The following is a 27,634-nucleotide window of genomic DNA, read 5'->3' on the forward strand; positions in this document are numbered from 1 at the left end:
CGTGATCTCGCGGTTCGTGGGTTCGAGCCCCGCATTGGGCTCTGTGCTGACAGCCAGCTCAGAGCCTGGAGCCTGTTTCAGAGTCTGTGACTCCTTCTCTCTCTGACCCTCCCCTGCTCACGCTGTCTCTCTCTCTCTCCTAGAAATAAATAAAAATTTTAAAAAATTTTAAAAAAAAGAAACTACATCAGGGAGATGATAAATGAGCCCAAAGCAGTAAATAAATGACCAACGATTTCAGAAGAAAAAGAATAGTTAATTTCATTGGGAGGAATAAGGAGGAACATGATAGTGGATACCATTCAACACAACAAATGAAACAAAAATTGTTTTGATTGACCTTTGGAATACATCCTACAGTTGGCTCATCATTTACCAATTTATGGTTCATATTTGGCCTACTCCCAAAGGAAGAGAAATATTTTCTCTATTTATATGTATTTATATAGAAGGGTCTCCCATGGTTATTTATATGAAATATAACTCCCATAATTGTTATATGAAAAATAAAATGTAGGGGTGCCTGGGTGGCTCAGTCAATTAAGCATCCAACTCTTGATTTCAGCTCACAGTTCGTGAGATTAAGTCCTGAGTCAGGTTCTGCTCTGGTAGCATAGAGCCTGATTAGGATTCTCTCTCTCTCCCTCTTCATCTGCCCCTTCTCTGCTCACACTCTCACTCTCTGTCTCTCTCGCAAAATTCAGAAATAAACTTTAAAAAAAGAAAAGAGGGGCACCTCAGTGGATCAGTTGGTTAAGTGTCCGACTTTAGCTCAGGTTATGACCTCACAGTTCATGAGTTCGAGCCCCATGTCGGGCCCCGTGCTGACAGCTCAGGGCTTGGAGCCTGCTTCAAGTTCTGTGTCTCCCTCTCTCTCCGGCCCTCCTCAGCTCACACTCTGTCTCTGTCTCTCTAAAATATAAATAAATGTTAAAAAATTTTTTTAAAGAAAAAGGAAATGTCAGAGCAATATGTTTGACTTGTTACCATTTGAGTAAAAAGAGAGGTGGAAATAAAAATAAATTAAGTAAATTTGTATTTTTCTATAAGCATTTAAAAAAACTTCCAGCAAGAGCAACAGGAAATGGGAGGATTCAATACACAGAGGAAATTCAATACATAGGGGCAGGCTGGGAGGGAGACTTCTCACTGTATACATAGTTTATCCTTTGGATATTTTAATTATATGATTGTGTCACCTATTTTTAAAAGTAAAACATTTTAAAATATAAATATCCTTAGATTATATATTTAAATATGTAATAGTTNGTTAATACATAAGCACCATATTATGAGGAAGAATAATGGAGGGAAAATTACTGAAAAGGAGGCGCCTGGCTGGCTTAGTCAGTAGAGCAAGTGACTCTTGATCTAGGGAGGAGTCATGAGTTGAAGTCCCACATTGGGTGTAGAATTTAGTTTTTTAAAAAAAAAAAGTAGCAAAAGCTAGTCACTGTTAGGTGGCACAAAATTTGACTTGAGTTCCTTGGACGTCAAAGAATCCGGGAAAACAAGGTGAGTTACAATAACTATTATAATTTGTAACCGGAGGCATACTGTCCAGTATTCTTACTATGGATAGCCTAGCTACGTATGGGTTCCACAGGGCAAAGCCTGGGGATAGGAGCATCTCTCACCTGAAGTTCTGGATGTATTAACATGGTAAGAAAAAAAGAATCAAGTAGTGTGGTACTTTGTAGTTGGCAACACTAGAACCACATTTCCAAGAACCCCTTCCCTGTAGGATTCCAAGTCCGATCTGGCCCAAAGAAAATATGATGACATTTGGATGCCAGAAGTGAAGTAGCCGTGAGTCCCCAGGGTCAGTGTGGTTACGTGTGACAGGCAAAGTGGAGATGCCAGCGGATTCCAACTTGGGTCCCTTCTCCTCCACTCCAAGTTCATCTCTTCTCAACTGATAGCCTGCATATCAATAGTCACCCAAGAACCACCACCAGATACAGAGGCAACACCCTGCAGTGGACTTCACCAGCACTCTGCAGTCTCATCCCGGCAGCTGGACCTGCTTGGCTTCCCAGGGTCCCCTGTAAGCCCCAACTTGTCCTCCCAGGTCTTCAGGACACCTGGTTAAAGCCATGTCTTTGATCCACAAACTCTCTTTTTGGACACTTCTTCCCTGAGCTTCTTCCAGCAGGGTCTAATGCCTATAGTCAAGTGCCTGACTTCATAACCTTCATAGAGGTTCTGTTTTCCTAACTGACTCTGAGAGATGCATTGGCATAGGCGGGGCTAGCAGGCCTGAAGCACGCATCCAAGCGTGGTGTCAGGAGTATTCAAATAAGCAAGAACCGGAAAAGAAAACCCAAGTGAATGAAGAAACAAGGCAGCAAGAACAGAGAACCAAGGATCAGGTAGATGAGCCAAAAAGACCACCTGGGAATGAAGCAATGTTTATGGGTGGGTGGAAAACTGGGGGACAGTTGTGTCACAAAGGGACACAGCTGTGACGTAATCCTGCCACCTTACACTGGACCACAGATACTTTCCCACTCACATGCATGCACACACTCTCTCTCTCTAAATTAAAAAGAAAGAAAGAAAGAAAGAAAGAAAGAAAGAAAGAAAGAAAGAAAGAAAGAAAGAAAAGGTACTGTTTTAACCCAAAGATATACAATAAATAAATAAACAAACAAACAAACAAGGCTATTTCACCCATGAATTAAGATAGATTGCTGGAGAACATATAAATTTGTCCTAAATCTGTTGTCTTCAATCTCTTCCAATATTCATAATACATACTTTATAAAAACAAATATTTGCTGTAATATGGTGAGACCACACATTTAGTTCCCCTAAAAACTGCCCTGAGTTAGGAAAACAAAATTTAAAACTATAGGATCTAAGATGCAGCCCTGCTTATAACACTTAGTCCTGGGAGTTTATCCTCAGGGCGCTGTCTCTATTCCCTCGGGTTGTCATGCAAGTATCGCGATAAAAGCTTTGGGGCACGTACATCCTGGAATACAAACCCTGGTCAGCAAGACTAGCACATAGCATGTGTTTATCCAAGCAATTGAAGATCAATAAATTCTAAGGAATTAAATATAATAAATTCTAAATTAATTTCAATAATGAATACCTCAGGAATCCATGATCAATAAATTCTAAAATTAATCTTAAACTGGACTTTCCTCAATTAAATGAACCAAAGCAAATAAAAACGGTAATAGCAAAATATCTGTGCCCCCAATCAGCTGGTTTCTCATCTAGGATATTAGATTGGGAGTCCCAGAACTGCCATTTACTGAGCATAAAGCCAGACTACAGATGTGAGAGGATATGCAGAAGGCTGATGGGTGTGTAATTTAGAAAAGAAAACATCATTTTTCCTTTAATTTTCCTTTTAATATGCTTCTATTAAAGCAAATCATATTTCTATATTTAGAATTACTCTGCAATCCATGACAACACAGAAGTTGATAAGATATCTCAAATCAAGTTAAATAGCAGAGAAAAGCCATCTTGGACATCAAAATTTGCCATAGCTATTTATAATACTCAAATCTGGATAATCAACTACTAATGCAATTTATTCCCTATTTGTTTATTTCACCAACATGCATTATTGAGCCATGATACATAATGAGCTTTCAGAAATGAGTGAGACAGATTCTCTGACCAAAGCAGATCTTAATATGATATGACAAGGTATTTATGAGAAAAAAAAACCAAATGTGGCAAAGTATGGGCAGTAGAGGGCAAGTAAGGCTGGGAAGTCTTCGCAGAAGAAAAATTGTTTTAGTTTGATCTTATTCTTAAAGGATAAATCATTCAGCCTTGAAAAAAAGAATATTCTGGGAGAAAAGATGCCATATACAAAGAAAATCAACTTGGAACAGGGTGGAAGGTGGACAATGGGCTGGAAAGGGAGTGGATTCAAGGTAGGGAGAAAGAAGAGAGACATAAAGTGATGGAGAGAGAAAGAGGAACAGAGAGGTAGAAACACACACATAGAAAGAGAGAGAGGAGAGAAAGAGAGAAGAGGGGAGTATAATGGGGAGGGGAGGGGAGAGGGGTTGGGAAGAGAGAATCCCTGAAAGAATGGTTCTTGATTGATGGATTATTTATTCCAGATTGTCCTTATTCCGGTTAGTATTTTGTTGTATATAAGAGTAGAAGATTTGGGTGGCTCAGTTTTGTTGAGCATCCAACTCTTGATTTCAGCTCAGGTCATGATCTCATGGTCATAGGATCGAGTTCTGCATCAGGCTCCAAGCTGGCAGTGCAGAGCCTACTTGGGATTCTTTCTCTCCCTCTTCTCCTCCCATGCTCATGTTCTCATTCTCTCTCTCTCTCTCTCTCTCAAAAAAGAGAGAGAGAGAGAGTTTTCCCAGCATTTGGTGGAAAAAAACTGCCCTTTCCCATTTGAACAGTATTGACTCTCTTATTGAAAATCTAGTGACCATGTATGTGAGGGTTCATTTTTTCTCTTTAAAAGAGAGATTAAAAGGCTAAAACCAAAAGGTTGGCCTTAAGGACAAGACGATGCCAAGCAATTTTGTAAGCAAAGCTTTTAGCCAGACTGGTTTAGCTGCAAAAAAGAGAAAACTGATTTTGAGGAGATAAGGAAGAAATACAGACCAGGATCTCTAATTAAATAGGGAAGACAAACTAATGGCATTATTATAATATCATATATGGCAATATATGGTATAGTACATAGTATAATACCATATACTATTTTAGTACCAATGCCACAATTTTAAATCTAAGATTCTGTCACCTACTTTCTCTTCTAAATTAAGGAATTACATTACAGTATCTTCCTTAGAAGTGCCACAAGATAAACCAGAACTCTACAGTAATAACTACTATAGTTATTACTATAATTTGAAAACTCCATAGCACATAGAAAGGAACTTTACTCTGCAAAGTAGATCACGTCTGTTTGTCTGTCTGTTTTAACATGCAAGAAATAGATCAGGAATCAAGGAGGTTCTGTGCCAGTGTGTCCTAAGTGCTCATGGGCTGACCTCATCATTCTGAAGAGATGTTACACAATGAAAGTTGGCACTTAATACCATTCTTTTCTTTCCATAGGTTTGAAAGTACAAGATAATTCCAATGATATAAATTATAAATTAATAGTGAAACAGAAACATATCGTAAAATGTGCACAAACAGAAGACCTGAGAACAACAGAAAGAATACATCACACTGTTTGTCAATTGCAGTCATCTAGAAGAAAGGAACCAAAGTGTAAATTAAGGCAGTGTGAGTGGCAGTGAGACCGACATGAGAGATGCTGAGAAGACAGAACCGAAATGGGTAGTGGGAGGTTGGAAAAGTTTCGGTGGAGTAAATGTGGTCAGCAATCAAAATTCGGTGTTCCAGGAAACACAAAGGATGCAAAGAGAAAACGGTGAGTATATCATCTTATAACAAATAGACCATTTATTCTTCTGTATTACGCTTATTTTCTATTGTATGAATGAGGTTGAGAAGAAAGAAGATTTGGAGGAGAAGATAAATAGTCCAATTTTTAACAAGATGAGGTGTCCACAGGCATCTGGATAAAATTCTCGGTGAGCAGTGGGATGTAGTGATTTGGAACTCAGTGGGGGGTTTTGGGGCTATGAGTTAGAAGTCATAGGCATGCAGGTAGTAGTTTATGCCATGGGTAGAGATGAAATCACCCACAAAAGTATGTATCAGTCCAGTAAGAGCTCTTTAGTATGTAAGCAAAAGAAACTGTGGTTATCTTAATTTTTAAAAAGAGCCTTATAAGATGCATTGTGTGTGTGTGTACAATTTAATATTATGTAGCCATGAGAAAAAAGAAGTCTTGGCATTTGTGATAACATGGATGGACCTTCAGGGTATTATGCTAAGTGAGGTAAATCAGACAGAGAAAGACAAAAATCCTTTTTTTTTTAAGTTTATTTATTTATTTTGAGAAAGAGGGAGAGAGCAAGTGCACGAATGCACAAGCATGAGAGGGGCAGAGAGAGAGGGTGAGAGAGAATCCCAAGCAGGGCCCATGCTGTCAGCGCAGAGTCCAATGTGGGGCTCAATCTCATGAACTATGAGATCTTGACCTAAGTTGAAACCAAGAGTCAGTTGCTTAACTGACTGGGCCACACAGGCGCCACAAGAAATACAAATTCTGTATGATATTACTTATATGTAGAATCGAAAAAAGCTCAACTTGGAAAAATAGAGAGTAGAATGGTGCTTACCAGGGGCTGAGGGTTGGCACAATTGTGGAGATGTTGATTAAAGGTACAAACATGCGACTTGTAGAAAAGTCTGGATCTCTACTGCCCGACATAAGGATCATGGTCAAAATACTGTGCAATAAACTTCAAAGTGATTAAGAGACTAAATCTACAATTGTTCTCCACACAGAAAGAAATGATATGCGAGGTTACAAAGGCGTTAGCTAACACTGCATTATTAATCTTATGCAAAATATAAATGTACCCAATCAACACTGTATACCTCAAACTTACACAACGCTATATGTCAATTATCTCTTAATAAAATATGACCATATAAAAATATTTTTTCATTTCTAAAGGAACTTATTGAACATCTGTCAAGGACTCATAAACTTTGACTGGCGATTGGAAAACTAGAATTGGAAAATGGGCAGAAACCAAGGGGACTACCGTGGCCCAAGAAACAGGAAGCACAGCAATGATCTCACAGCACTTCCGGTCTTCCCAGATACTGACACCCAGACAGGACACCTCCCTTGTCCCTGAGGACCACTTCCATTGTGAGGAAATTATCAGCATTCCTTCCCCTTTGCAGCACTTTCTCAAAGACAGAATTCCATGGCAAGTTTGCTAAGTCTAGGCCACTTATCCATCCCGGCTATCAGTGTATAGGAAGAGGGAGGAACCAGGTCTTCCTCTACCTTTCACACAAATGGAGGCTCCCTCCAAACAAGAAGGAGATTGGAAAGCTGAGCCTCCATGGAAGCCCCACACCTGTCCACCCCATGGTATAGAACGATGAGAGTAAAAAGCATAGCAGACCAAAAATGTGCTCTCTACATTGGACGAGGTGGATGGGAGATTAGAAGCCAATGATGAAGACTGAGGAAGAACAATGCAAAGAACAGAAAGTGAACCTGGGGGGCTCAGTCAGTTAAGCATCCAACTTCAGCTCAGGTCGTGATCTCATAGTTTGTGAGTCCAAGCCCCACACGGGGCTCTGTGCTGACAGCTCAGAGCCTGGAGCCTGCTTCAGATTCTGTGTCTCCCTCTCTGTCTGCCCCTCTCCTGCTTGTACTCTGTCTCTCACTCTGCCTCAAAAATAAGTAAACATTAAACTTATCACACTCAAGAAATTAAAAAAAAAAAAGAACAAGAAAGTGAACAAGGAAAAGTGAGGTTGCAGAAAGCAAAGGAAATAACGTGAAATAATTCCTAATGCCACGGGGAGTTCAAGTTAGGAGAAAAAGTGGGAAAGTGATCCTTAAATTAGCCTTTGAAAAAAAAAGTTTCAGTGGAATAAATGCAAAAAGAAATCAAAATTCAGTGGTCCAGGAAATAAAAGTGATGTAAAGAACAAAAACCGCGAATATAGACTATCCTTTCAAGAATCATTGTTCTCAGGTCATAATTACATGCCTCAGCATTTCTACTTCTTGAAATAGATGAAAAGTAAATAACTATGTATTTATGCAAATAGCCACTTGAATGTTCTTTTACACTCTGTTAGTGAAAAAAGTGATGTGCGTTACAGATCCAAAACTAGGGGCTTATACATGTATTTATTATGCATATGCTTATTCAATAGAATATTATATAACTTTTTAAATAATGGAGTAGTAATGAACTTATTCGTGCAGAAATCTGTCCATGATCCATTGTTGAGTTGATAAAACCTGAAATATTATGTTGGTTATGATTTTGGCTTTAGAAAAAATTAATTTCTTAAAAGATGGATAGATAGATCAATAGGTAGGTAGGTAGTCTGGGTATTTGTATAACATTTAAGATGCTCTAGACTACAAGAAACAGAAGACCACATACTAGGAGGGTTCAATAATAAGACCATTTCTTTTTTTTTAACTTGAGCAAAATTGCGCATACACACAAGTTGGGGGAGAGGCAGAGAGAGAATCTTAAGTAGGCTCCACACTCAGCCCAGAGCCCATTGCAGGGCTCAGTCCCACAACCCTGGGATCACGACCTGAGCCAAAATCAAAAATGGGGCACTCAGTGGACTGAACCACCCATGTGCCCCAATACCATTTCTTATTCTATCCATGGGGAATCTCCAGTGATAGCATCAAGGAGCTTTCTAATCTTTCACCTTGATATTGACCCTTATTATGGTCAATTGCACCTTAAAATCTATTGTTGCTTCTCTCTTCAAGGGTACTTCTGGAAGGAAAGGGGCTGTGTCCACATTATGTTAAATTAACATCTCTCTTCACTGTCATCAATCTAACTAACTCCCACAAACACAATGATTCTTTTACTTAGATGTGTGATGTCTAGACACATTTGTCAAAAAGACTAGAGTCCTTGACTCTAGAGCATTGTTACCTTGTTATGGACTGAAAGTTTGGGTCCTCCCAAAATTCTTCTGTTAAAGCCCTAAGTCCTACTTCCCTGAGTGATGGCACTAGCATATGGGACCTTTGGAGGGTCATTAGGTTTAGATGAGATCATAAGAATAGAGATACATGATGGCATTACTCCTTGTGTGTGCTGCTCTCTCTCTCTCTCTCTCAGCCACAGCAAGAGAAAGAGGCAGCCATCTGCAAGGCAAGAAGAGTACCCTCAACAAGAACTGAACCTGCCAGCACCTTGATCTTATATTATAATATGTTTATTATACTCTTTATTAAACTTTAGGATATCACAAATTTCAGCAAATACAGGGCATGATAACATACAATTATATTTGCAGATATATATATATTTCCCAAAAAAAGCTGTAAAATTCTCTTAAAACTTTGTTTTCTCTATATTAAACTCTAAATTAATGATTTGTGTTCCTTATAGCGTATCTCATTTCTATAAATCAAGAACTCATTAGCCGAATTTTGTACAAATTTTATTTCTGCTTTTATTCAACCAATAAAAATGCAAATTAATGTTCAAAATGTCCTTGGCAATCTAGAGAAACTAATTTATGTATGCCTGAAATTATAAAACAGCAGTGAATAAAAGAAATAAAAATGGTGATAATGTTTTAATGCAAAAATTGAATATCCAAAGCCAAACTGGAAAATATTAGAATATAACATTTTATACTTCTTGGACTCTGATGAAATAGGTTGCAGAATTTAAAACTGTGTCCTCTATACAAGAACCAAAACAAGTAATATCAAGCATATGCTTGTATGTATATCTCTCTTAAACTTCCAAAAAATTTGAAGAAGCTGACAGTAAATGACAACTATGAAAGAGAGGTGCCTGGTGGCTCAGTCAGCTAAGCATCAGACTTCGGCTCAGGTCATGATCTCCCGGTTTGTGAGTTTGAGCCCCCCATCGAGCTCTGTGCTAACAGCTCAGAGCCTTCAGCCTGCTTTCGATTCTGTCTCCTTCTCTCTGCTCCTCCACCACTCATGCTCTGTCTCTGTCTTTCTCAAAAATAAACATTAAAAAAAAAGTTTAAAGACAACTATGAATGAGAAGCATTAAAATAATACAGAAAAACAAAAAAAAGCCACTGATGAAAAGATGAAGAAAATGTTTCCCAAATTTTTTTCTTTATGATAATTTCCAGGACTGAACAAAATGTCCCTGAGCTTCAGCCATTTTGTGCCCCTTCAACACAGCCAAGACACAACAAACTCCCATGAATTAAGTCACTCTCTTTAAGGTGCTAACTATAAATACAACTAGTAGACCTGGATATTGCTATTGTGAAAAAAAAAAAAAGATTTCTTACCTCAGAGTCCCCTCTTATTGGATGGTTAGATTGTTTCATGTCAATTTTTCAACAAGTCAGGTAGCCCTGAACGAAATTATGGCGCAATTCTCAGGTTTTTTCTCCAGCCTCCATTTTGAACATCTCTATGAGCTCAGGACTCGGCTGCCTCTGGTCAGAAGTTGAATGAAGTCACACTAATAAAGCAGTGGTTCCCAAAAGTGATTCAAAGCTTCACACTTGAAACTTCATACTTGAAACTTATTAACTAATATGGTGACGGAGCTCTTATCCTTCTGGGGTAGCTTCATTCAACTGAAGCATCTTATATCGAAAAAAACAAATATTTTACTATTGTTTTTCTAGTTCTTCAAAAACATATATTCTAGAAAAAGAAAGAAATATATTTAAAAATGTATTCTACTACACAGAATTACCCTTTGTTAACATTGGATATCTTCCATAATTTTTTCTATGCATGCATATGAACAAAAAGTAATATTTAGCATCATGTTTATAAAATTGAGGTAATGCTTTTTTTAACTTAAAATGGATATTTTCAAACATCATCCAAAATTCTGAAAATGTAGGGGGTTACTGGCTAGCCCAGTTGGTGCAGGATAGGACTCTTGATCTCAGGGTCATGAGTTCAAGCCCCACATTGGACACAGAGATTCTTTAAACAAACAAACAAAAAAACACACCTCTCTGACAATATAATTATTAATGGCTGTGAAATATTTTACTATATGAATATGCTACCCTTTTTTGGCTACAATTATTATTATTGGGATTTACTTAGCTTTATGGGCAAATATTTCTGGGTTTTATTGTTTGTTTCTTTAACCAAGAAAGTCTTAAAAGTATGGAGAGGAGAATATATGCGTGTGTGTGTGTGTGTGTATGTAAAATAGATCAAGACAAGTATGCCTATTTATGTAAGCAAATGAAGAATATTTTATCCCTTGTTCCCCATTTGTAACCCAAGCACCCAGTTGCCTAAACCGCAGAACAAAGAAGAACAGCTGTGGCTCTGGGAAGCAGCCTCGCACATGGTACATGGTCTCACTTGCTGACCCATTTTGACATTCTCTGGGAGGATTCTATGGTGACCAACATTCCTGCACTTTGGTAAGGATTCCCCTGAGCAATGTGTCAGCGAGTCAATAGTTCCAAAAGATTGAGCAGATGACTTCTGAAAAAACAAATCAATAATTAGAAGTTCAGGCATCAAGAAGCCGCACATAGGGGACGCATGGGTATCTCGGTCGGTTAAGCATCCCGACTCTTGGTTTCGGCTCAGGTCACGACCTCACAGTTCTGAGCTGGAGCCCCACATGGGGCTCTGTGCTGACAGCGAAGAGCCTGCTTGGGATTCTCTCCATCTCTCTCTGCCCTTCTCCACACTCACTCTCTCTCTCTCTCAAAATTAAAAAAAAAAAAAACTTTAAAAAAGAAACAGCACATAGGTTGAAGGTTTCAGATGCAACTCCTTGAGTTTCCTCTGCAGAAGAGAAATTTGGAGGCTAGGCGGCAGCTAGGGGTGACCCACTTTTACAGTATGTGGAGTTAAGTAAATTGTACCAGGAGCACTCTAAGGACTGATGGGCAATGGTCTCAGCTGACGTGGCACAAAGCAGCACCCCAGGGTTAATCGGGGTGACTCATTGGGGCTCTGAGTCAGTCCCAGATTCTGTAAATTACAGGGTGCCATTTTATTCACTTTGGGTTATTACCGTGTTTGCTTTCCCAAACAATGAAAATGAGTTAAAAAGCTTAAGGGGGTAAAAAATTTGCAGAACTTTAAAAAAAAAATGTTTTATTATCCAGGTTAACCTTATCTTCAATATCAAGAAAAAAAAATAGAGAAAATTTGAGAGCTAATAGAAAAGTTACGGAGTTTAAACCAAAGAAAGGGATAAAGGAAAGGTGACAGCAAATGAAGATGAAAATAAGCTGTTCCAGGCATCAGGGAGGGGGGAGCAGGGAAAGGGAAGGGTAGGGTTAGTGGGGGAAGTTACTGGAGTGAAAGATGCAAGATGATTATGGCATCGTACTAAAAAATATAATAAATATTTAAACTTGAATTTCTATTCAAGCAGTACATCGGAGTCGTCATTATAGAACTTGAACTCCACTGCCTAACAGTGGGTTCCTTCCTTCCTGAGCTCTGTGGGGCTGACGTACTTGCTCTCTGCCTCTCTGCTCAGTCATAAGCCAACATATGTCGAGCTCCTGCGATGAACTCCATCCTGCTAACCCACTCACTATTTGTACCTTTCTGTGTATGATTGGTACAAAGACATGGAAAGGAACTATATTGCGTACATTTAACTTCGGCTGTTAATTAGATCAGGGAGTAAGGGAAATGGGATAAAGGCATTTGGGAACCATTTATTTTCTTTTGGACTGAAGCAGCACCGGTTGAAAAAATTAATAAATGATGAGCTAAGTCTAACTAACGGCAGGAAAAAAGAGCAGCATTCTAGGCTGGGAAATTCAGGTGAATAAATTAACTTAGTATAGAATAAACTTGGATATGAGCTGGGGATAATGAGGATACTCATAATGACGGAAAGAAAAAGCTATATAGGGAGATGTAGGGACTGGCGGGAAATAAGGAATAGACAGTAGAGGCTTTAAAGGCAAGAAGACTGAAATGAACCTTAAAGGCAAGATAGAGATTGTGTATATTGCTGAGCAACAGTGAAGTTACAGCCCCAGTATTTTAGCCTGGAAAGTATATATAGAATAGATTTGGTCACCAGGAACCTTCAACAGGAACACAGCTGTGAATGGATGTTGGTCTAATTTATTTTTTTGTTAATTTATTTTGAGAGAGAGAGAAAGTAAGCATGCAAGCAAGGGAGGGACAGAGAGACAGACAGACAGAGAGAGAGAGAGGGAGAGAGAGAGAGAGAGAGAGAATTCCAAGCAGGCTCCATGCTGTCAGTGCAGAGCCAGATGCAGGGCTCAAACACATGAACTGTGAAATCAAACCTCAGCTGAGGTCAAGAGTTGAATACTTAACTGACAAAGCCATCCAGGCACCTCTGTTGGTCTAATTTAAAGTGCTGGCAGTGAAAAGGTAGAGAAAAGAGAGAAATTTTAAACTTACTCCAAAGTAAGATAAAATTTGATTAGATATTAAAAACCAAGATGCAAACCCAATTACTCCCATGTTTCTAACCAAACATGGCTTGCTATGAGCAAAGTATTGGCTACGGGTAAGCCTTAGGCAGAAAAAAAAAATAGTTCCCTATCTCATACAATGCCAAATCTAACTTTTTTGGCCTGGCAGCCAAAATCCAACAAAAGTTGTCTTTTTCTCCTCATAACACATTATTTCAGGCACAACTAATACAGCATGTAATTAGTTTGTTACTGTGTGCCCAGCCTGTGAAAGGTGCTAATATCCAATATTAATCCAGACTTGGTTTCTCCCTCAAACATTCCACCCTGTGATATTGTGTCCTAACTTAGGTACCAAGCAGCAATGTGCATTGTCATCATCGGTTTTGTAGTTTACTTTATCTTTGAGATAGAGAAAGACAGAGCGTGAGTGTGGGGGAGGGGCAGATAGAGAGGGAGACACAGAATCTGAAACAGGCTCCAGGCTCTGAGCTGTCAGCAAAGAGCCCCATGCGGGGCTTGAACCCACGAACCGTGAGATCTGACCTGAGCCAAAGTTGGACGTTTAACCGACTGAGCCACCCAGGCGCCCCTGTCATCATCAGATTATACTTCACTGTGTGTTCACTTTTCTCTGCCTATTCACAGCAAATTCATCAGTATGCTCAAATCCCACCAATATTATGAAGGACACCATGAATACTTCAATTTTATGTATCCCTCCTTTATCATCCATAGCGTATCTCCTTCTCTCATCAAAGCAAAAAAATACCCACACTGTTCCACACTAATTTAGTGTTACTAAGTTTATCCTCCCCATCAAATGGATTGGAATGCCCCTGAAAACAGAACTCCATATTCTATCTGGTGCTGGACAAATACTAGGTATAGTACATGCCATTGAGAAACAGAAAAACTCATAGCCAAAAATTAATTTTAAAACTTCTATTATTTCGTTAATTCCCTCAGATCATGAAGGATAAGAGTATCTGCATCACAATGGGGAAATTAAAACAAGAGCAAAATACCAACCAAAAAAATTATTGTGGAATATTTTTCTCGTCTGGGAATATATATAAATATAAATATCAATCTCCTTCTGGAATTTTCTTTAAATTCTTTAAGTCTGTAAAAGTGCAAGCCATAAATAAAATATGGATAAATTTTAATTAACACTAAAATTGCCATGGATGAAGCAATAGAATTAAACAATTTTTTAAAAATGAGAAAAGGTATTTGGAATACATATAAGTAACACAAAAGTATAGCAGATGTATATGAACTATCACAAATCAATACATTAAAAAACAAACAACACAGTCTGAAATGGAGTAATAGATACAAAAAGGTAATTTACAGAAGAAGAAACCCAATGGCCAAATGTATATGAGGAAATGCTCCACCTCACTAGGAATCAGGGAAATGAAAAAAAAAAAAAGATATTATTTCCTACCCATTAATTTGACAAAAATGAAAATGTTGGTAATACTATTTGCTGGTGGGAAAATAGAAAAGTCCAACCATTGCTGGTAGGAACTTAGAAATCAGTAAACATAGTTGGAAAGCCACTGTCAGGATTTAGTAAAGCTTAAGATAATCCAACAGGGGTGCCTGGGTTGCTCAGTCAGTTAAGCATCCAGCTCTGGATCTTAGCTCAAGTTTTGATCTCAGGGCCATGAGTTCAAGCCCTGTATTGGGCTCCATGTTGGGTATGAAGCCTACTTTAAAAAAAAAAAAAAGGCACACCAGACAACCTACCAGTTGTACCCCTAGGTGCAAGCCCTAGAAAAATTCTTGCACGTGATGCCAAACAGATATGTGTAAGAATTTCATTCAGCATTATTTTGATGACAAAGAATTGGATACAGTCCAGATGCTCATCAACAATGCAATGGATAAATTATATATTCTTACAATGAAATTCTATACAACAATGAAAATAAATGCACTAAACCTTCATGTATCAGCATGGATGAATCCCACAAACATAATGTTAGTAAATATATATATATATATGATGTGCACATATTAGTGACTATGTAGTGTATAGTATATGGAGTGTATATGCATATATATGTTATCTATATAATATATAAGTAAAAACATAATAATGCATGCTGCATATATGTTAAAATATGTATGTGTGTATAGTATGCTACCACAGATACAGTTTTTAAAACCATGTAAGCAGGGGCAGCTGGCTGGTTCGATTGGTGGAGCAAGGGACTCTTGATCTAGAGTTGTGAGTTCAAGCCTCATGTAGAGATTACTTAAAAATAAAATATTTTAGGGATGCTTGGGTGGCTCATGATTTCAGCCCAGGTCATGATATGGTGGTGAGTTCGAGCCCCTGGACCAGCCCTGGAAAGAGCTCCTTGCTGGGTGTGGAGCCTGTCTGGGATTCTCTTTCCCTCTCCTTCTGCCTCTCCCTCACTTGCACACTCTCAAAAATAAAATAAAATAAAATCTTTTAAAAATAAAAAGTAAGGGGCGCCTGGGTGGCTTAGTTGAGCATCTGACTCTTGATTTCAGCTTAGGTCATGATCTCATGGTTTCATAATTCAAGCCCCACATCTGGCTCTGTGCTGACAGTGTGGAGCCTGCTTGGGATTCTCTCCCTCACCCTCTCTCTGCCCCTCCCCTGCTCACACTGTCTCAAAAATAAATGGAGAAACTTTTAAATAAGTAAATAAATAAGGGGCACCTGGGTGGCTTAGTCAGTGAAGCGTCCGACTTTGGCTCGGGTCATGATCTTGCACTTTGTGAGTTTGAGCCCCAAGTCTGGCTTTCTGCTGTCAGCACAGAGCTAGGTTCAGATCCTCTGCCCCCTCACTCTTTGCCCCTCCCCTGCTCAGGTACATGTGCGCACTCTCTCTTCCAAAAATAAACATGGAAAATAAAATAAAAACGTACAAGCAATCCATTGTATATTTTAGAGATGCACACCTATGTAGTGAAACTTTTAAAAACTTACACCAATGGGAGTAAAAAATAATAAATTCTGGAAAACAGTTCACCTGACAGTGAGGAACTATGATGCAATCGGGGAAGGACACACAGGGATGTTCAGCTAAATCCCTAATATTTTCCTTTTTTTTAATTAAAAAAAAGTTTATTTTTGAGAGAGAGAGAGAGAGTGTGTGAGCAGGGGAGGGTCAGAGAGAGAGGGAGACACAGAATCTGAAGCAGGCTCCAGGCTCTGAGCTAGCTGTCAACACTGAGCCTGATGCGGGACTTGAACCCACAAACCATGAGATCATGACCTGAGCTGAAGTTGGACGCTTAACCCACTGAACCCCCCAGGGGCCCCCCTCATATTTCCTTTAAACTGGGAGTTGGCACCTGGGTTGTCAGTATAGGAGGATTTATATTTTAAATCTGTTTTAAATTTGATTGTGGAATATTTCAAATATATACACGGAAGTAGAAAAAACTGTACTATAACACCATGGATGCATTGCCCAGCTTCAACAATTTGATAGTCTGTCTTGTTTCTTACACACGCCCATCAAAATCCCGCACAAAAATTATTTCTAAGAAATTCCGAGCCATCATATGATTTTACTCATTAATAATATGTGTCAGTTTCCTTAAAATTTTGCTAACAAATAATTAAATCTGTAAAAAGCCTCTGTTTAGGGAGTTGTCATTATCCTAAACCCTTATATTTATATAGAGTTTTAGAGTTTAAGAAATATTCCCATTCATATTATTTATATATTTCTTTTGAGCCTCATAATAGCATTGTGAAGTATAAAGAATAGGTTAAGGGGTGCCTGGGTGGCTCAGTCGGTCAAGCATCTGACTTCAGCTCAGGTCATGATCTCACAGCTTGCGAGTTCGAGCCTCGCATCAGACTGTGCTGACAGCTCAGAGCCTGGAGTCTGCTTCGGATTCTGTCTCTCTCTCTCAAAAATAAACATTAAAAATTTTTAATAATTTTTAAAAAAGAAAGAATAGATTAATATTTTAATGTTAATTTTGCTTACTCATAGTATCTGGGAAATAAACTCTTCTAGATTAAAATGTTTTTCAGGTTTTTGTACCTTATCATCAGAAGGGCATAAGTTCAGAGAGAGAGAGAGAGAGAGAATTCCCATATGCACACACAGTTACAGTGCAATATTCTCATAGAGTTGTGAAGCCTCCACATCTCCAGCAAGAAGGCCGCCCGGTGTCAGACTCTAATGAACTGAGCTGACATCACCCACAGTCATTTGCACGTGGGTGGATTAAGCCTTCCCTATATACTTGCACTGTGACATATCCTGCCTCAATCATGGCCAACAGACTTTTGTAAAATCAGTGATGATTGTTTTAAAGAGAGCTTTTCTATAACAATTTCCAATGTTTGGGTGTTTGAAGTATTTAGCCTCCCACACAAGTGATTTTTTCCGCCACATATTTGTAACCTTGGTGAGGCAAATTTGTAATGAAGAACAATTTCAACCCATCTCTCATTTCACACACTTATTCAAATGATACTTTTTGACTTCTGGCTTCTGAGGAGGATGTAAAAAGCTGGAAAGAGTGTGCTCCAACTTACCAAAAAAAGCAAGCTGAAGGAGCTGGATCATCACAGCTGTTTAAAATCCATCAAAAAGCCAGCTCACAGGACAACCAGTTCACCCAAATCTAAAGAAAGACAGGTGTTTCCAATGAAAAACAGGCTGTGAGCACAGCTGTGTACCCAGGGCTATTGAAAACCATTCAAGCTGGTAGGACGAATTCAGCTGAAATTCTGTTTGCTATTCATCTCTGATCCATTCGTAATTTATTTTGTGTTCACTTTTAACTGAAGTAAATTAATTGAAAGTTTGTTGAATTGAATTGAAATACTTTTCATTGAATAAGAGTTGACATACAATATCATATTCATTTTAGGCATGTAACGTAATGATTTGTCAGTTACATACGGTTTACCATCTGTTGCCGTACAAAGTCCTTACATACTATTCACTGTGTTCCCCATGCCGTACTTTTCATCCCTACGGTTTATTTTACATCTGGAAATGTGCACCTCTTAATCGCCTTCATCTATTTCGCCTATCCCTTTCCCCTCCCCTCCGGCAGCCGTCAGTTAGTTTCTCTCTGTATTTATGACTCTGTTTCTGGTTTTTTGTTCATTTGTTTTGTGTCCCGCAGTGGCTGCGCTAATTTACATTCCCGCCAGCAGTGCATGGAGATTTCCTTTTCTCCACATCCTCATCAACCCGTGTTATTTCTTGTCTTTTTATTTGTTTGCTTGTTTTAAGTTTATTGAGAGAGGAGCGGGGGCAGAGAGAGGGGTGGACAGAGGATCTGAAGCAGGCTCTATGCTGATAGCAGAGAGCCCCGTGTGGGGCTCAGATTTATGAACCGTGAGATCATAAGCTGAGCCCAAGGCAGACGCTGATCCGACTGAGCCACCCAGGCGCCCCTCTGGTCTTTCTGATACTAGCCATTCTGACTGGTGAAATTCTTAACAAGTTACTCAAGTCAGGCTGCAGGATGGCAGGAGTGTATGGAAGGCATGTGGAAGCCACAGACAGAGCAACGCAATAAACGGGCTTCTTCCAGCATCTCTTGCTGTTCCAGGCATTCTCGTAATCGCCTGGTAGGGTTTGTGGAGAAGAGCCTGCAAGGGGGGACTGGGGGGCGGGGAGGAGTGCATTCTCCAATGTCTGCAGCTCTCAGGGCTTCTAGCCTCTCCTTCTGTTGGTAGGTGGGGCAAGTTCTGCATGGTTGCTTATTGTAGGCAGTTTCTATGTCCCTGAACTGGGTGGGGTCTTCTCAATGATCCTGCTCCTTACTTAGTGATAAAAGATCTGGCGGGGCACCTGGGTGGCCCAGTTGGTAACCATCCAGCTTCACCTCAGGTCATGATCTCATGGTTCATGAGTTGAGGCCCACGTCCATCACACTCTCTGCTGAGAGCTTAGAGCCTGGAACCTGCTTGATTTTCTGTCTCCCTTTCTCTCTGCCCCTCCCCTCCTTGTGTGCCCTCTCTCAAAAACAAATAAATACTAAAAAAAACCTGGAATGGTTTGTACCCGGGACTTACCCCTATTCCTCACACAGGAGTAGAGAGTGTTTTTTCTTTCCCTCTACTCCTCCTCCCTAACCCCACCCCATGCATCAACTCCTCAGCCGTGTCCTGAGGGTGACAGGATGTGTCATCCTTTCTTCAGCAGATGAGGCTTTTGTTCTATAGAAATGATCCAAAAGAAGGAGCTGAGTGAGACTCAGTGTCTTCCCCACCTGCCTCCTCCAGGCAAGATGGCAGATTTTAATCCAGCAATATTAACACTTATATTAAATATAAATCCCCTAATCATACAAATTAAAAGATTTATGGTACAGCAATTTGCCATCTTATGCAAGATGAGAAAGTTCTAGACACTTGCCGTACAGCATTGTGCCTCCAGTTAATACTGCGTTGTGTGCTTAAGATTTTTAGTGAGTAGGGTGCCTCCGTGGCTTAGTTGGCTAAGCATTGGACTTTGGCTCAGGTCATTGTCTTACGGTTTGGATGGTGAGTTCCAGCCCCACATCAGGCTCTGCACAGAGCCTGCTTCTGATACTCTGTCTTCCTCTCTCTCTGCCCCTCGCCTGCTCATACTCTTTGTCTCTCTTTTCAAAATAATTTTTTTAATTTTTAATTTTAGAAAATTGTTAAGTGTTCTTACCACGATAAGAACATCATGTTAAGTGTTCTTACCACGATAAGAAAAAAAAAATTTAAGACAGAAGTAGTCATCTTAGATTTTTTTTAAATCTTATACCATGAAATGAATATAGTAACATTCCAGGATACAACTTCAATATACAAAAATCAACTACCTAAATAAATGGAAAGATAGATTGTGCTGATGAATAGATTACAAGACTGAATGTCTCGGACATGTTTCCTCCCCCCCAAACTGATCATGAAACCTTTAGAATATTTTTGTAGTTTGACAAGATGATTCTACAAGTCACAGAGAAGTGCATAGGACATAGCATAACCAAAACCACTTTGGAAATGACAAAGTTGGAAGACCTACACCATCTGATTTCAAGAGTTAACGTAAAGCTTTATTGAGACAGTGTGGTACTGACAAACTTGGCAATGAGACAGAATAGAGAGTCCAAAAGTAGACCCACACGTATATAATCAATTGATAACACAGCATAAAGGCAATTCAGGGGAGAAAGGATAGCTTTTCAACAAATAGTTCCAGAACAATGAATCCCATCTATAAAGAGACACAGAGAAAGACAGAGACAGAGAGAACTTTGCTCCGTATCTCTCATAATACGCAACAATTAACTCAAAATGAATCATAGACCTAAATGTTAAAACTGAAAAAAAAAGAAAGAAATGTTTCTTAAATAAGACATCTAGGAGCATGATTCAGAAACCAAAACAGTGATAAATGGACTGTCTCAAAAATCAAGAACTTTTGTTCTTTCGTTGAATGTTACATGGGTGAAAAAATAAGCCACAGACGTGAACAAATAAGTGAGTGAAAAAATAAGCCACAGAATTGAACATTTGTGAATTACATATTTGCAAAAGGATTTGTGCCAACAATATATAGAGTTCTTACAATTCGATAATGAGAAGTTACATAGCCCAATAAAATATGGTGCTGAATATTTCAACAGTTCACCCAAAAAGGTAAGTGAATGGTAAATAGGCTCATTCAAAATGATTAGACATTAGGAAAAAGCAAATCAGAACTATAATAAGATACCATTACATAGCTATTGAGATGACTGACCCTCCCAAGTGTTTGAGAGAACGCAGATCAACCAGATGTCTCCCACTCTGACGGCCGGAATGCCAATATGCTAAACGACCTGAAAATACTTTGATGGTTCCCTAAAAAGTTGAATATATACATACCATATAAAGTCATTCCTCTCCCAGGTATTTCACAAAAGAAGAAGAAAATGTATCATCATACAAAAAAAAAATAGGATGCAGATGTTCATAGCAATATTATTTATAATAAGCCAAAAGCTGATAACAATCCAAATATTTATCAACAGGTAACCAGATAAACATAGTGCGGTACATCCACACAATGGCATAGATACATCCATAAAAAGAAATGAACTATTGTTGTAAGGAACAACATGGATTAATCTCAGAGTAGTTATACTGAGTGAGAAAAAAGCCAGAAAGTAAAGTGAGTATATACCAGATGATTCCATTTGTTTTTTTTGTTTGTTTGTTTGTTTGTTTTTTAATATTTTTATTTATTTCTAGGAGAGAGAGAGAGAGAGACAGCGTGAGCAGGGGAGGGTCAGAGAGAGAGGGAGTCACAGGCTGAAACAGGCTCCAGGCTCTGAGCTGGCAGTCAGCACAGAGCCCGACGCGGGGCTTGAACCCACGAACCGCGAGATCATGACCTAAGCGAAAGTCGGTCGCTTAACCGACTAAGCCACCCAGGCGCCCCCAGATGATTCCATTGGTATACAATTCTACAAACTGAAATCTACAGTGAAAAAGCAGATGACGACTGCTTGCCCAGAGGACAGGAGGTCAGGGAAAGGCAGGAAAGAGAGGTTTCCAAAGAGCCATAGGAAACTGTGGATACGGTTGCCAGGGTAGGTACCTGTCAAAATGTATCAGGGCACTTGTGTGGCTCAAGCATTAGGCATCTGACTTCAGCTCAGGTCATGATCTTACAGTGAGTGAGTTGGAGTCCCTCATCGGGTGTGCTCGAGCCCCGCTTCGGGGAAGTGTGAGCTCTGCTTTGGGTAAAATAAGAGCGCTGGGTGAGTCCTGCTTCTCTGTCTCTCTCTCCCTCTCTCTCTTAAAAAAACAACAACAACAAAAAAAAAAAACAAGGGCGCCTGGGTGGCTTAGTCGGTTAAGCGTCCGACTTTCGCTTAGGTCATGATCTCGCGGTTCGTGGGTTCGAGCCCCGCGTCGGGCTCTGTGCTGACTGCCAGCTCAGAGCCTGGAGCCTATTTCAGAGTCTGTGTCTCCCTCTCTCTCTGACCCTCCCCTGCTCACGCTGTCTCTCTCTCCTAGAAATAAATAAAACATTAAAAAAATTTTTAAAAACCCTATCAAACTATACTATTTTATATGCATAATTTATTGGATGTTAATTATACCTCAATAAATCTGTGAAAATGATAATAGCCATTCTTAAAATTTTGATACAAAATAAGAAGACTAATATACGTACTCTTCTGTAATCTCCTTTTGTTTTGGAAGCACAAAATTTGTCCTAGCCCAAACAATCAGAAAACAATTTGATCGAAAGGTAATCAACAGGACAATTTTATTAAGACAAACATTTGATCTAAAATCATTGTGTTTGTCACGCTTTTATTCTTTCCCCATTATTGCTAGTTTCGGTGTGCCAAAAAGACAATTCTACTACATTTATGCGTTCCTCCACATTAAATTTCACATGCAATGTCAGAAAAACTTTTTCTACACTTTCACCTTTTTCTTTCTAATTTTCAGTCAATTTTCTTGTTCTGCATTGGGGGTAACAGTAAAAATTTGAAAAATATGATGTCCATTATTTGAAAATATATTGTAGCATAACTACCATGCAGAATGGAAATAATCTGGAAAACAACAATTGAAAGTTGCAAAAGCAAGGGACACCTGCGCGGCTTACGTGGTTCAGTCAGCAGCCCCTCCAACTCCTGATTTCAGCTCAGGTCATGATCTCACGGTTCATGGGTTTGAGCGCAGAGCCTGCTTGAGATTCTCTCTCTCTCTTGCTTTCTTTCTCTGCCCCTCCCACTCTCTCTCAAAATAAACAAAATTTTTTAAAAAGTTGCAAAAGCAAAAAGGATATTTTGTTAACTTCCTACAATATTCTTGCTTAGTTCATTACTCTGTCTTATTTAACAATAAAATGAAACGTGTAAGATGTGATTTTTTTCTCTCTGATTACTGGTTTCTCCAGAATGGTTATGCCTTGATATAAGTGCTTCCCATATCTAAACATGATATGAATCTCAAATAATTAAAACACCTAAACATTAAAATCTTCACTTAAACTTTAGTAAAAAATGATTAGATTTTTAGTTAAAAATCTGTGATTAATTTTTACTTATATTTCATCTTATACGGTAAAAGAAAGAGGTCTGTTTAAATTTCGTTTTGATGGGGGTGCCTGGCTGGCTCATCTGTTAGAACATGCAACTCTTGATCTCAGGATTGTGAGTTCAAGCCCCATGTTGGGTGTAGAGAGTACTTTAAAAAAATTATAAATCTTTAAAATAAAAAAATTTAGGGGCACCTGGGTGGCTCAGTTGGTTAAATATCTGGCTCTTGATTTCAGCTCAGGTCAGAATCTCACGGTTTGTGAGTTCAAGCCCCAATGTTGGACTCCATGCATGCTGACAGTGCACGACCTGCTTGGGATTCTCTTTCCCTCTCTCATTCTGCCCCTCCCCCATGCCTGAGTTCTTTCTATCTCTCTCAAGATAAATAAACAAAAAGAAAGAATGATAAAAAGTAAAAATAAAATTTAAAAATTTAGTTTTGGCATTTATTAAGATTTTCTCCAGGTTTGATATATGAATGGTTTTGTAAATGTTACATCGACTAGAAATGAAAGTACAGTCACTTAGAGAGGTAAAAAGTTCAATATTAAATCAACTTTATTGTAATACTTGTATCCTCCATGTTTTTCCTCAGATACTTTATTTTGAAAATTTTCAAACCTATAGTAAAATTAAAATATCCCATGTACGCTTCACCCAAATTCACCAACTATTAGCATTTTACCACATTTGTATATAGATAGATACAACTTGTGTATGTTTTTATGTATCTTAACAGAGAGATATTTTTTTGAAGAATCATTTAAAAATAACTTTTAGACATAAAAACTTCAGCATTTATCTCCTGAAAACTAGAACATTCTACGTAAGCACAATTCTATTATGATAATGAAGAAATTTGATTTAATTATGTTTCCTAATGCAAAGTCCATATTCACATTTCCTCAATTGTCTCAATATTGTCCTTTATAGCTTTATTTCTATCGAATTGATAGAATAAATGAGAGAAATTATATGCATAAAATGCATTTGATCAAATTGAACATCCTTTCATGATTAAAAAATAATTTCAGCAAATGAAGTCTAGAAGGGAATAGCTTTCTGATAAAAGCTACCGATGAAAAACCCACTGCTAACATCACACATAATGAAAAATCATTGAATGTTCTGAGGGTGCCTGGCTGGCTGGTTTGGAAGAGAAAGCAACTCTTGATCTCTGGATTTGAGTTTGAGCCCCATGTTGGATGTAGAGATTACTTAATTATAAAACAGAAAGAAAAAGAAAGAAAGAAAGAAAGAAAGAAAGAAAGGGAGGGAGGGACGGAGGGAGGAAGGGAGGAAGGGAGGAAGGAAAGTTCATTCTCTTTCCAAGATCAGAAACAACACATGGATATCCACCATAACCACTTCTAAACATACATATATGAGATCCTAGCCAATGCAATACACAAAAAAATAAGTATATAAACAGTCTAATTCTGTCATTACTCACAGATGACATGACTGCATACATAGAAAAACTAAAAGAACCCAAACTGCCAAAATTAAAAAGAAAATTTAGCAAAGTGCCCGGTTAGAAGCTTAATATATGTTTTTACCTATTTAAAATAATCACCCCCCCACCAAAAAAAAAAAAAAAAATATTGGAGAATAAAGTAAAAATCAATACCAACCATACACAGTAGCACCAAAAACTATCAAGTCCATAGGAGTAAGCTATTAAAAGATGTACCACACTGATGTACCAAGAACTTTAAAACACTGCTAAGGGGGGGCATTTGGGTGGCTCAGTTGAGTAAGCATCTGACTCTTGGTTTCAGCCCAGGTCACAGTCTCACAAGGCTCAGGTCATGATCTCACAGTTCCTGAGATCCAGCCCCGCATGGAGCTCTGTGCTGTCACTATGGAGCCTGGCTGGGATTCTCTCCCCTCACCCTCTTCCCCTCTCCCACTCACATGCTCTCTCTTGCTCTCTCTCTCAAAAAAAAAAATAATAATAATAATTAATTAAATTTTTAAAATATTTTGACTAAAAATAAAATTCATGTGTTAAATAGTACTTAATTTTTAAGTAATACACATCATATGCTTTTGAAGCTATAAACACTAGGCTAGCCATTAACATTTGTTTAATTAGGGAAGAAAGAAAATTAAGTATTTGGATGACAGTTTCTGGCCAAATTTATTTTAAATCAATGTTTATTCTGAACCTTGTCATCATGAATTTCATCCTCTGGGTATATCTTTAATAAGAGGGCTGTGATTTGCATTACCTAGAAACCTGCTTTCATAATTCCAGAGCCTGCTGACTTGTAATGTGAAACAATAAGTATTTGTTATAGAAAATTACAAGTAAGAAATGGTTTACTTAATGTTTACTTAATGGTTTACTTAATGATGAAAGCAATGTCATCAGAGGTTAAATGTTTTTATATGTTTATTTTCCATTTACAAGGCCTTCCTTACATGATCACTTTGCCTTGTTCCCTGCCCTAATCTCATTTTTTTTTTTTCTTTCTCTTATTCCCTCTCCAGACCCTTGGGCTTCTCAGCTCTTCCCAGAACACTCAGACGCATTCTCAACAAAGCCCAGCTCGATCCTTCTGGACCATCTTGTTCTGCTATCTGTAGGTTGATTCCCTACCTCCTTCACACCTTTTCTTAAAGATAAGTTTCTCAGTGGAGCTACTCACTCTGATACCCAATCTAAAATTATGACCTGACCACTGCCACAGCCCTTCTCGTCCTTCTTACCCCGATCTTTGCTTTTTCTGTTCTATCACTGATCACTGTCACCTTTCACCCTCTAAAGTAGTAAGTGCTTTATTCATCTATGTCATGTAACTTACTGTGTTTACTGTCTGTTTCTGTGCACGCACACCACCCTTTGGCAGGGATCTTTGCGGTTCATTGTTGTTTTGTTATTGACACTCGTAAACGTCTCAAGGGCAGAGATAACGTATAGAACACAGTAGTTGCTCAATAGATGGTTGTTGAATTGAATCTTTGGAGCCTTATTTTTTTTCCCATTGACTCGGGCTTCACTAATATTACAATAAATTTTTCAACCAGTAGAAGAGTACTACAGAGTCTCTGAAAGTTGGGAAAAGCAGGCTTAACACTGTCCTATCATATACGTTTGTGAATAAACATAAGTAGTGGTGGCAAGCATCATCTTAAATGCAGTGTAGGTGTTTGACTTTATGAAGATTAAAATCTATTAAGAAAAAATCTACCAGGAAAAGAGTGTTATGGAATATTTAATTTAAAAGAGTATTTCATTTCATTAAGTCATAAGAGAATATTTAAATAATTACAAGAGTGTAATGTTCTGCAAAGAGATATTATCACAGGAGTAAATTTATAACATCTGGGTCCTAAGAAGTGTGTTCTAGCCTATGACTCCAGCGTTCTAAGTCCAGAGAACTAATACTGGCCAACAGTAAACCACATAGTCTCTCTGAGCAAACGGAGTAATCTATGCAAGCCTTGTCTTCTCTGAGATCTATTTTTTTAATTTTTTTTAAATTTATTTCTAGGAGAGAGAGAGAGACAGCGTGAGCAGGAGAGGGTCAGAGAGAGAGGGAGTCACAGACTCCGAAACAGGCTCCAGGCTCTGAGCTGGCAGTCAGCACAGAGCCCGACGCGGGGCTCGAACCCACGAACCGCGAGATCATGACCTACGCGAAAGTCGGACGCTCAACCGACTAAGCCACCCAGGCGCCCCTCTGAGATCTATTTTTAAAGTTTCCCAAGTTTATATATTTTGGAGACCAAAAAAACATGCTAGTCAGTTGAGTGGCTCAGTCAGTTGCGTGTCTGACTCTTGATTTCGGCTCAAGTCATGATCCCAGGGTCATGGGATGGAGCCCCACATCGGGTTCTGGATGAACATGGAACCTGTTTAAGATTCTCTCTCTGTCTCCATTTGCCCCTCTCCCCACTCTCAAACTCTCAAATTAAAAAAAAAAAAAAAAGGACACCCTGGTGGCTCAGTCAGTTAAGCAACCAGCTCTCAGTCAGTTAAGCAACCAGCTCTTGATCTTGGCTCAGGTTATGATCTCATGGTTCATGAGATTAAATCCCATGACAGGCTCTACACTGAGGACGTGGAGCCTGCTTGGGATTCTCTCTCCCTCTCTCTCTCTGAACTTCCCTCTGCTTGCAGGCTCTCTGTCTCAAAATAAATAAACATTAAAAAAGAAGAAGAAAACGAAACGTTTAAAAGAAAAAGAAAAAAGTAGCTTGAGGAATTTTCATAATTTTTTAAATGCTTGTAGACATCCACCTTGTCCATGAGGAAGTAAGATAGTTCAGAATTACCCCAAACTGCAAATGAACAATCGGACAAAAATATAACAAATGACGGTCTTCTGATACAGAGAGCAGGCAGCACAAAGCTGTGTTCCCTCAGGAAGAGGAAACACACAGGCGGGTCCCCTACTGCCTGGGCGTAGGCATGCAGGGACTTCCCCAAGAGCCCCTTACCCCCATATGCCCTCTAATGTAGCCCTAACCATATGGTTCTTTTTCTTTTTAGGTTTATTTATTCATCTTTGAGAGAGAGAGAGAAGTGGGGAAGGGGGGGAGAGCGTGTGCAGGGGAAGAGCAGAGAAAGAGGAAGAGAGAGAATCCC

At 38.9% G+C, this 27,634-nt stretch overlaps 1 protein-coding gene across 6 annotated transcripts in view; it reads left to right on the forward strand.

The window, feature by feature from the left end:
* The first annotated feature begins 2,592 nt into the window (after window positions 1-2,592).
* The window catches only part of LOC144242666 (uncharacterized), a 36,255-nt gene continuing 11,213 nt past the window's right edge, over window positions 2,593-27,634 (forward strand). For 3 of the 6 annotated variants that reach the window (XM_077777654.1, XM_077777653.1, XM_077777655.1), the window contains exons 1-3: window positions 2,593-2,608; window positions 5,062-5,383; window positions 25,534-25,625. In XM_077777654.1, the coding sequence (XP_077633780.1) occupies window positions 5,257-5,383; window positions 25,534-25,625 (219 nt within the window). In that variant the 5' untranslated portion in view covers window positions 2,593-2,608; window positions 5,062-5,256. Of the gene's footprint in view, window positions 2,609-5,061; window positions 5,384-5,483; window positions 5,547-10,846; window positions 10,990-25,533; window positions 25,626-27,634 lie in introns of those variants that run through there. The other 3 variants (XR_013338410.1, XR_013338411.1, XR_013338412.1) reach the window with 3 other exon arrangements.

The sequence above is a fragment of the Crocuta crocuta genome, unplaced genomic scaffold (assembly GCF_008692635.1).
Source record: "Crocuta crocuta isolate KB4526 unplaced genomic scaffold, BGI_CrCroc_1.0 scaffold36, whole genome shotgun sequence".
Classification (NCBI taxonomy): domain Eukaryota; kingdom Metazoa; phylum Chordata; class Mammalia; order Carnivora; family Hyaenidae; genus Crocuta; species Crocuta crocuta.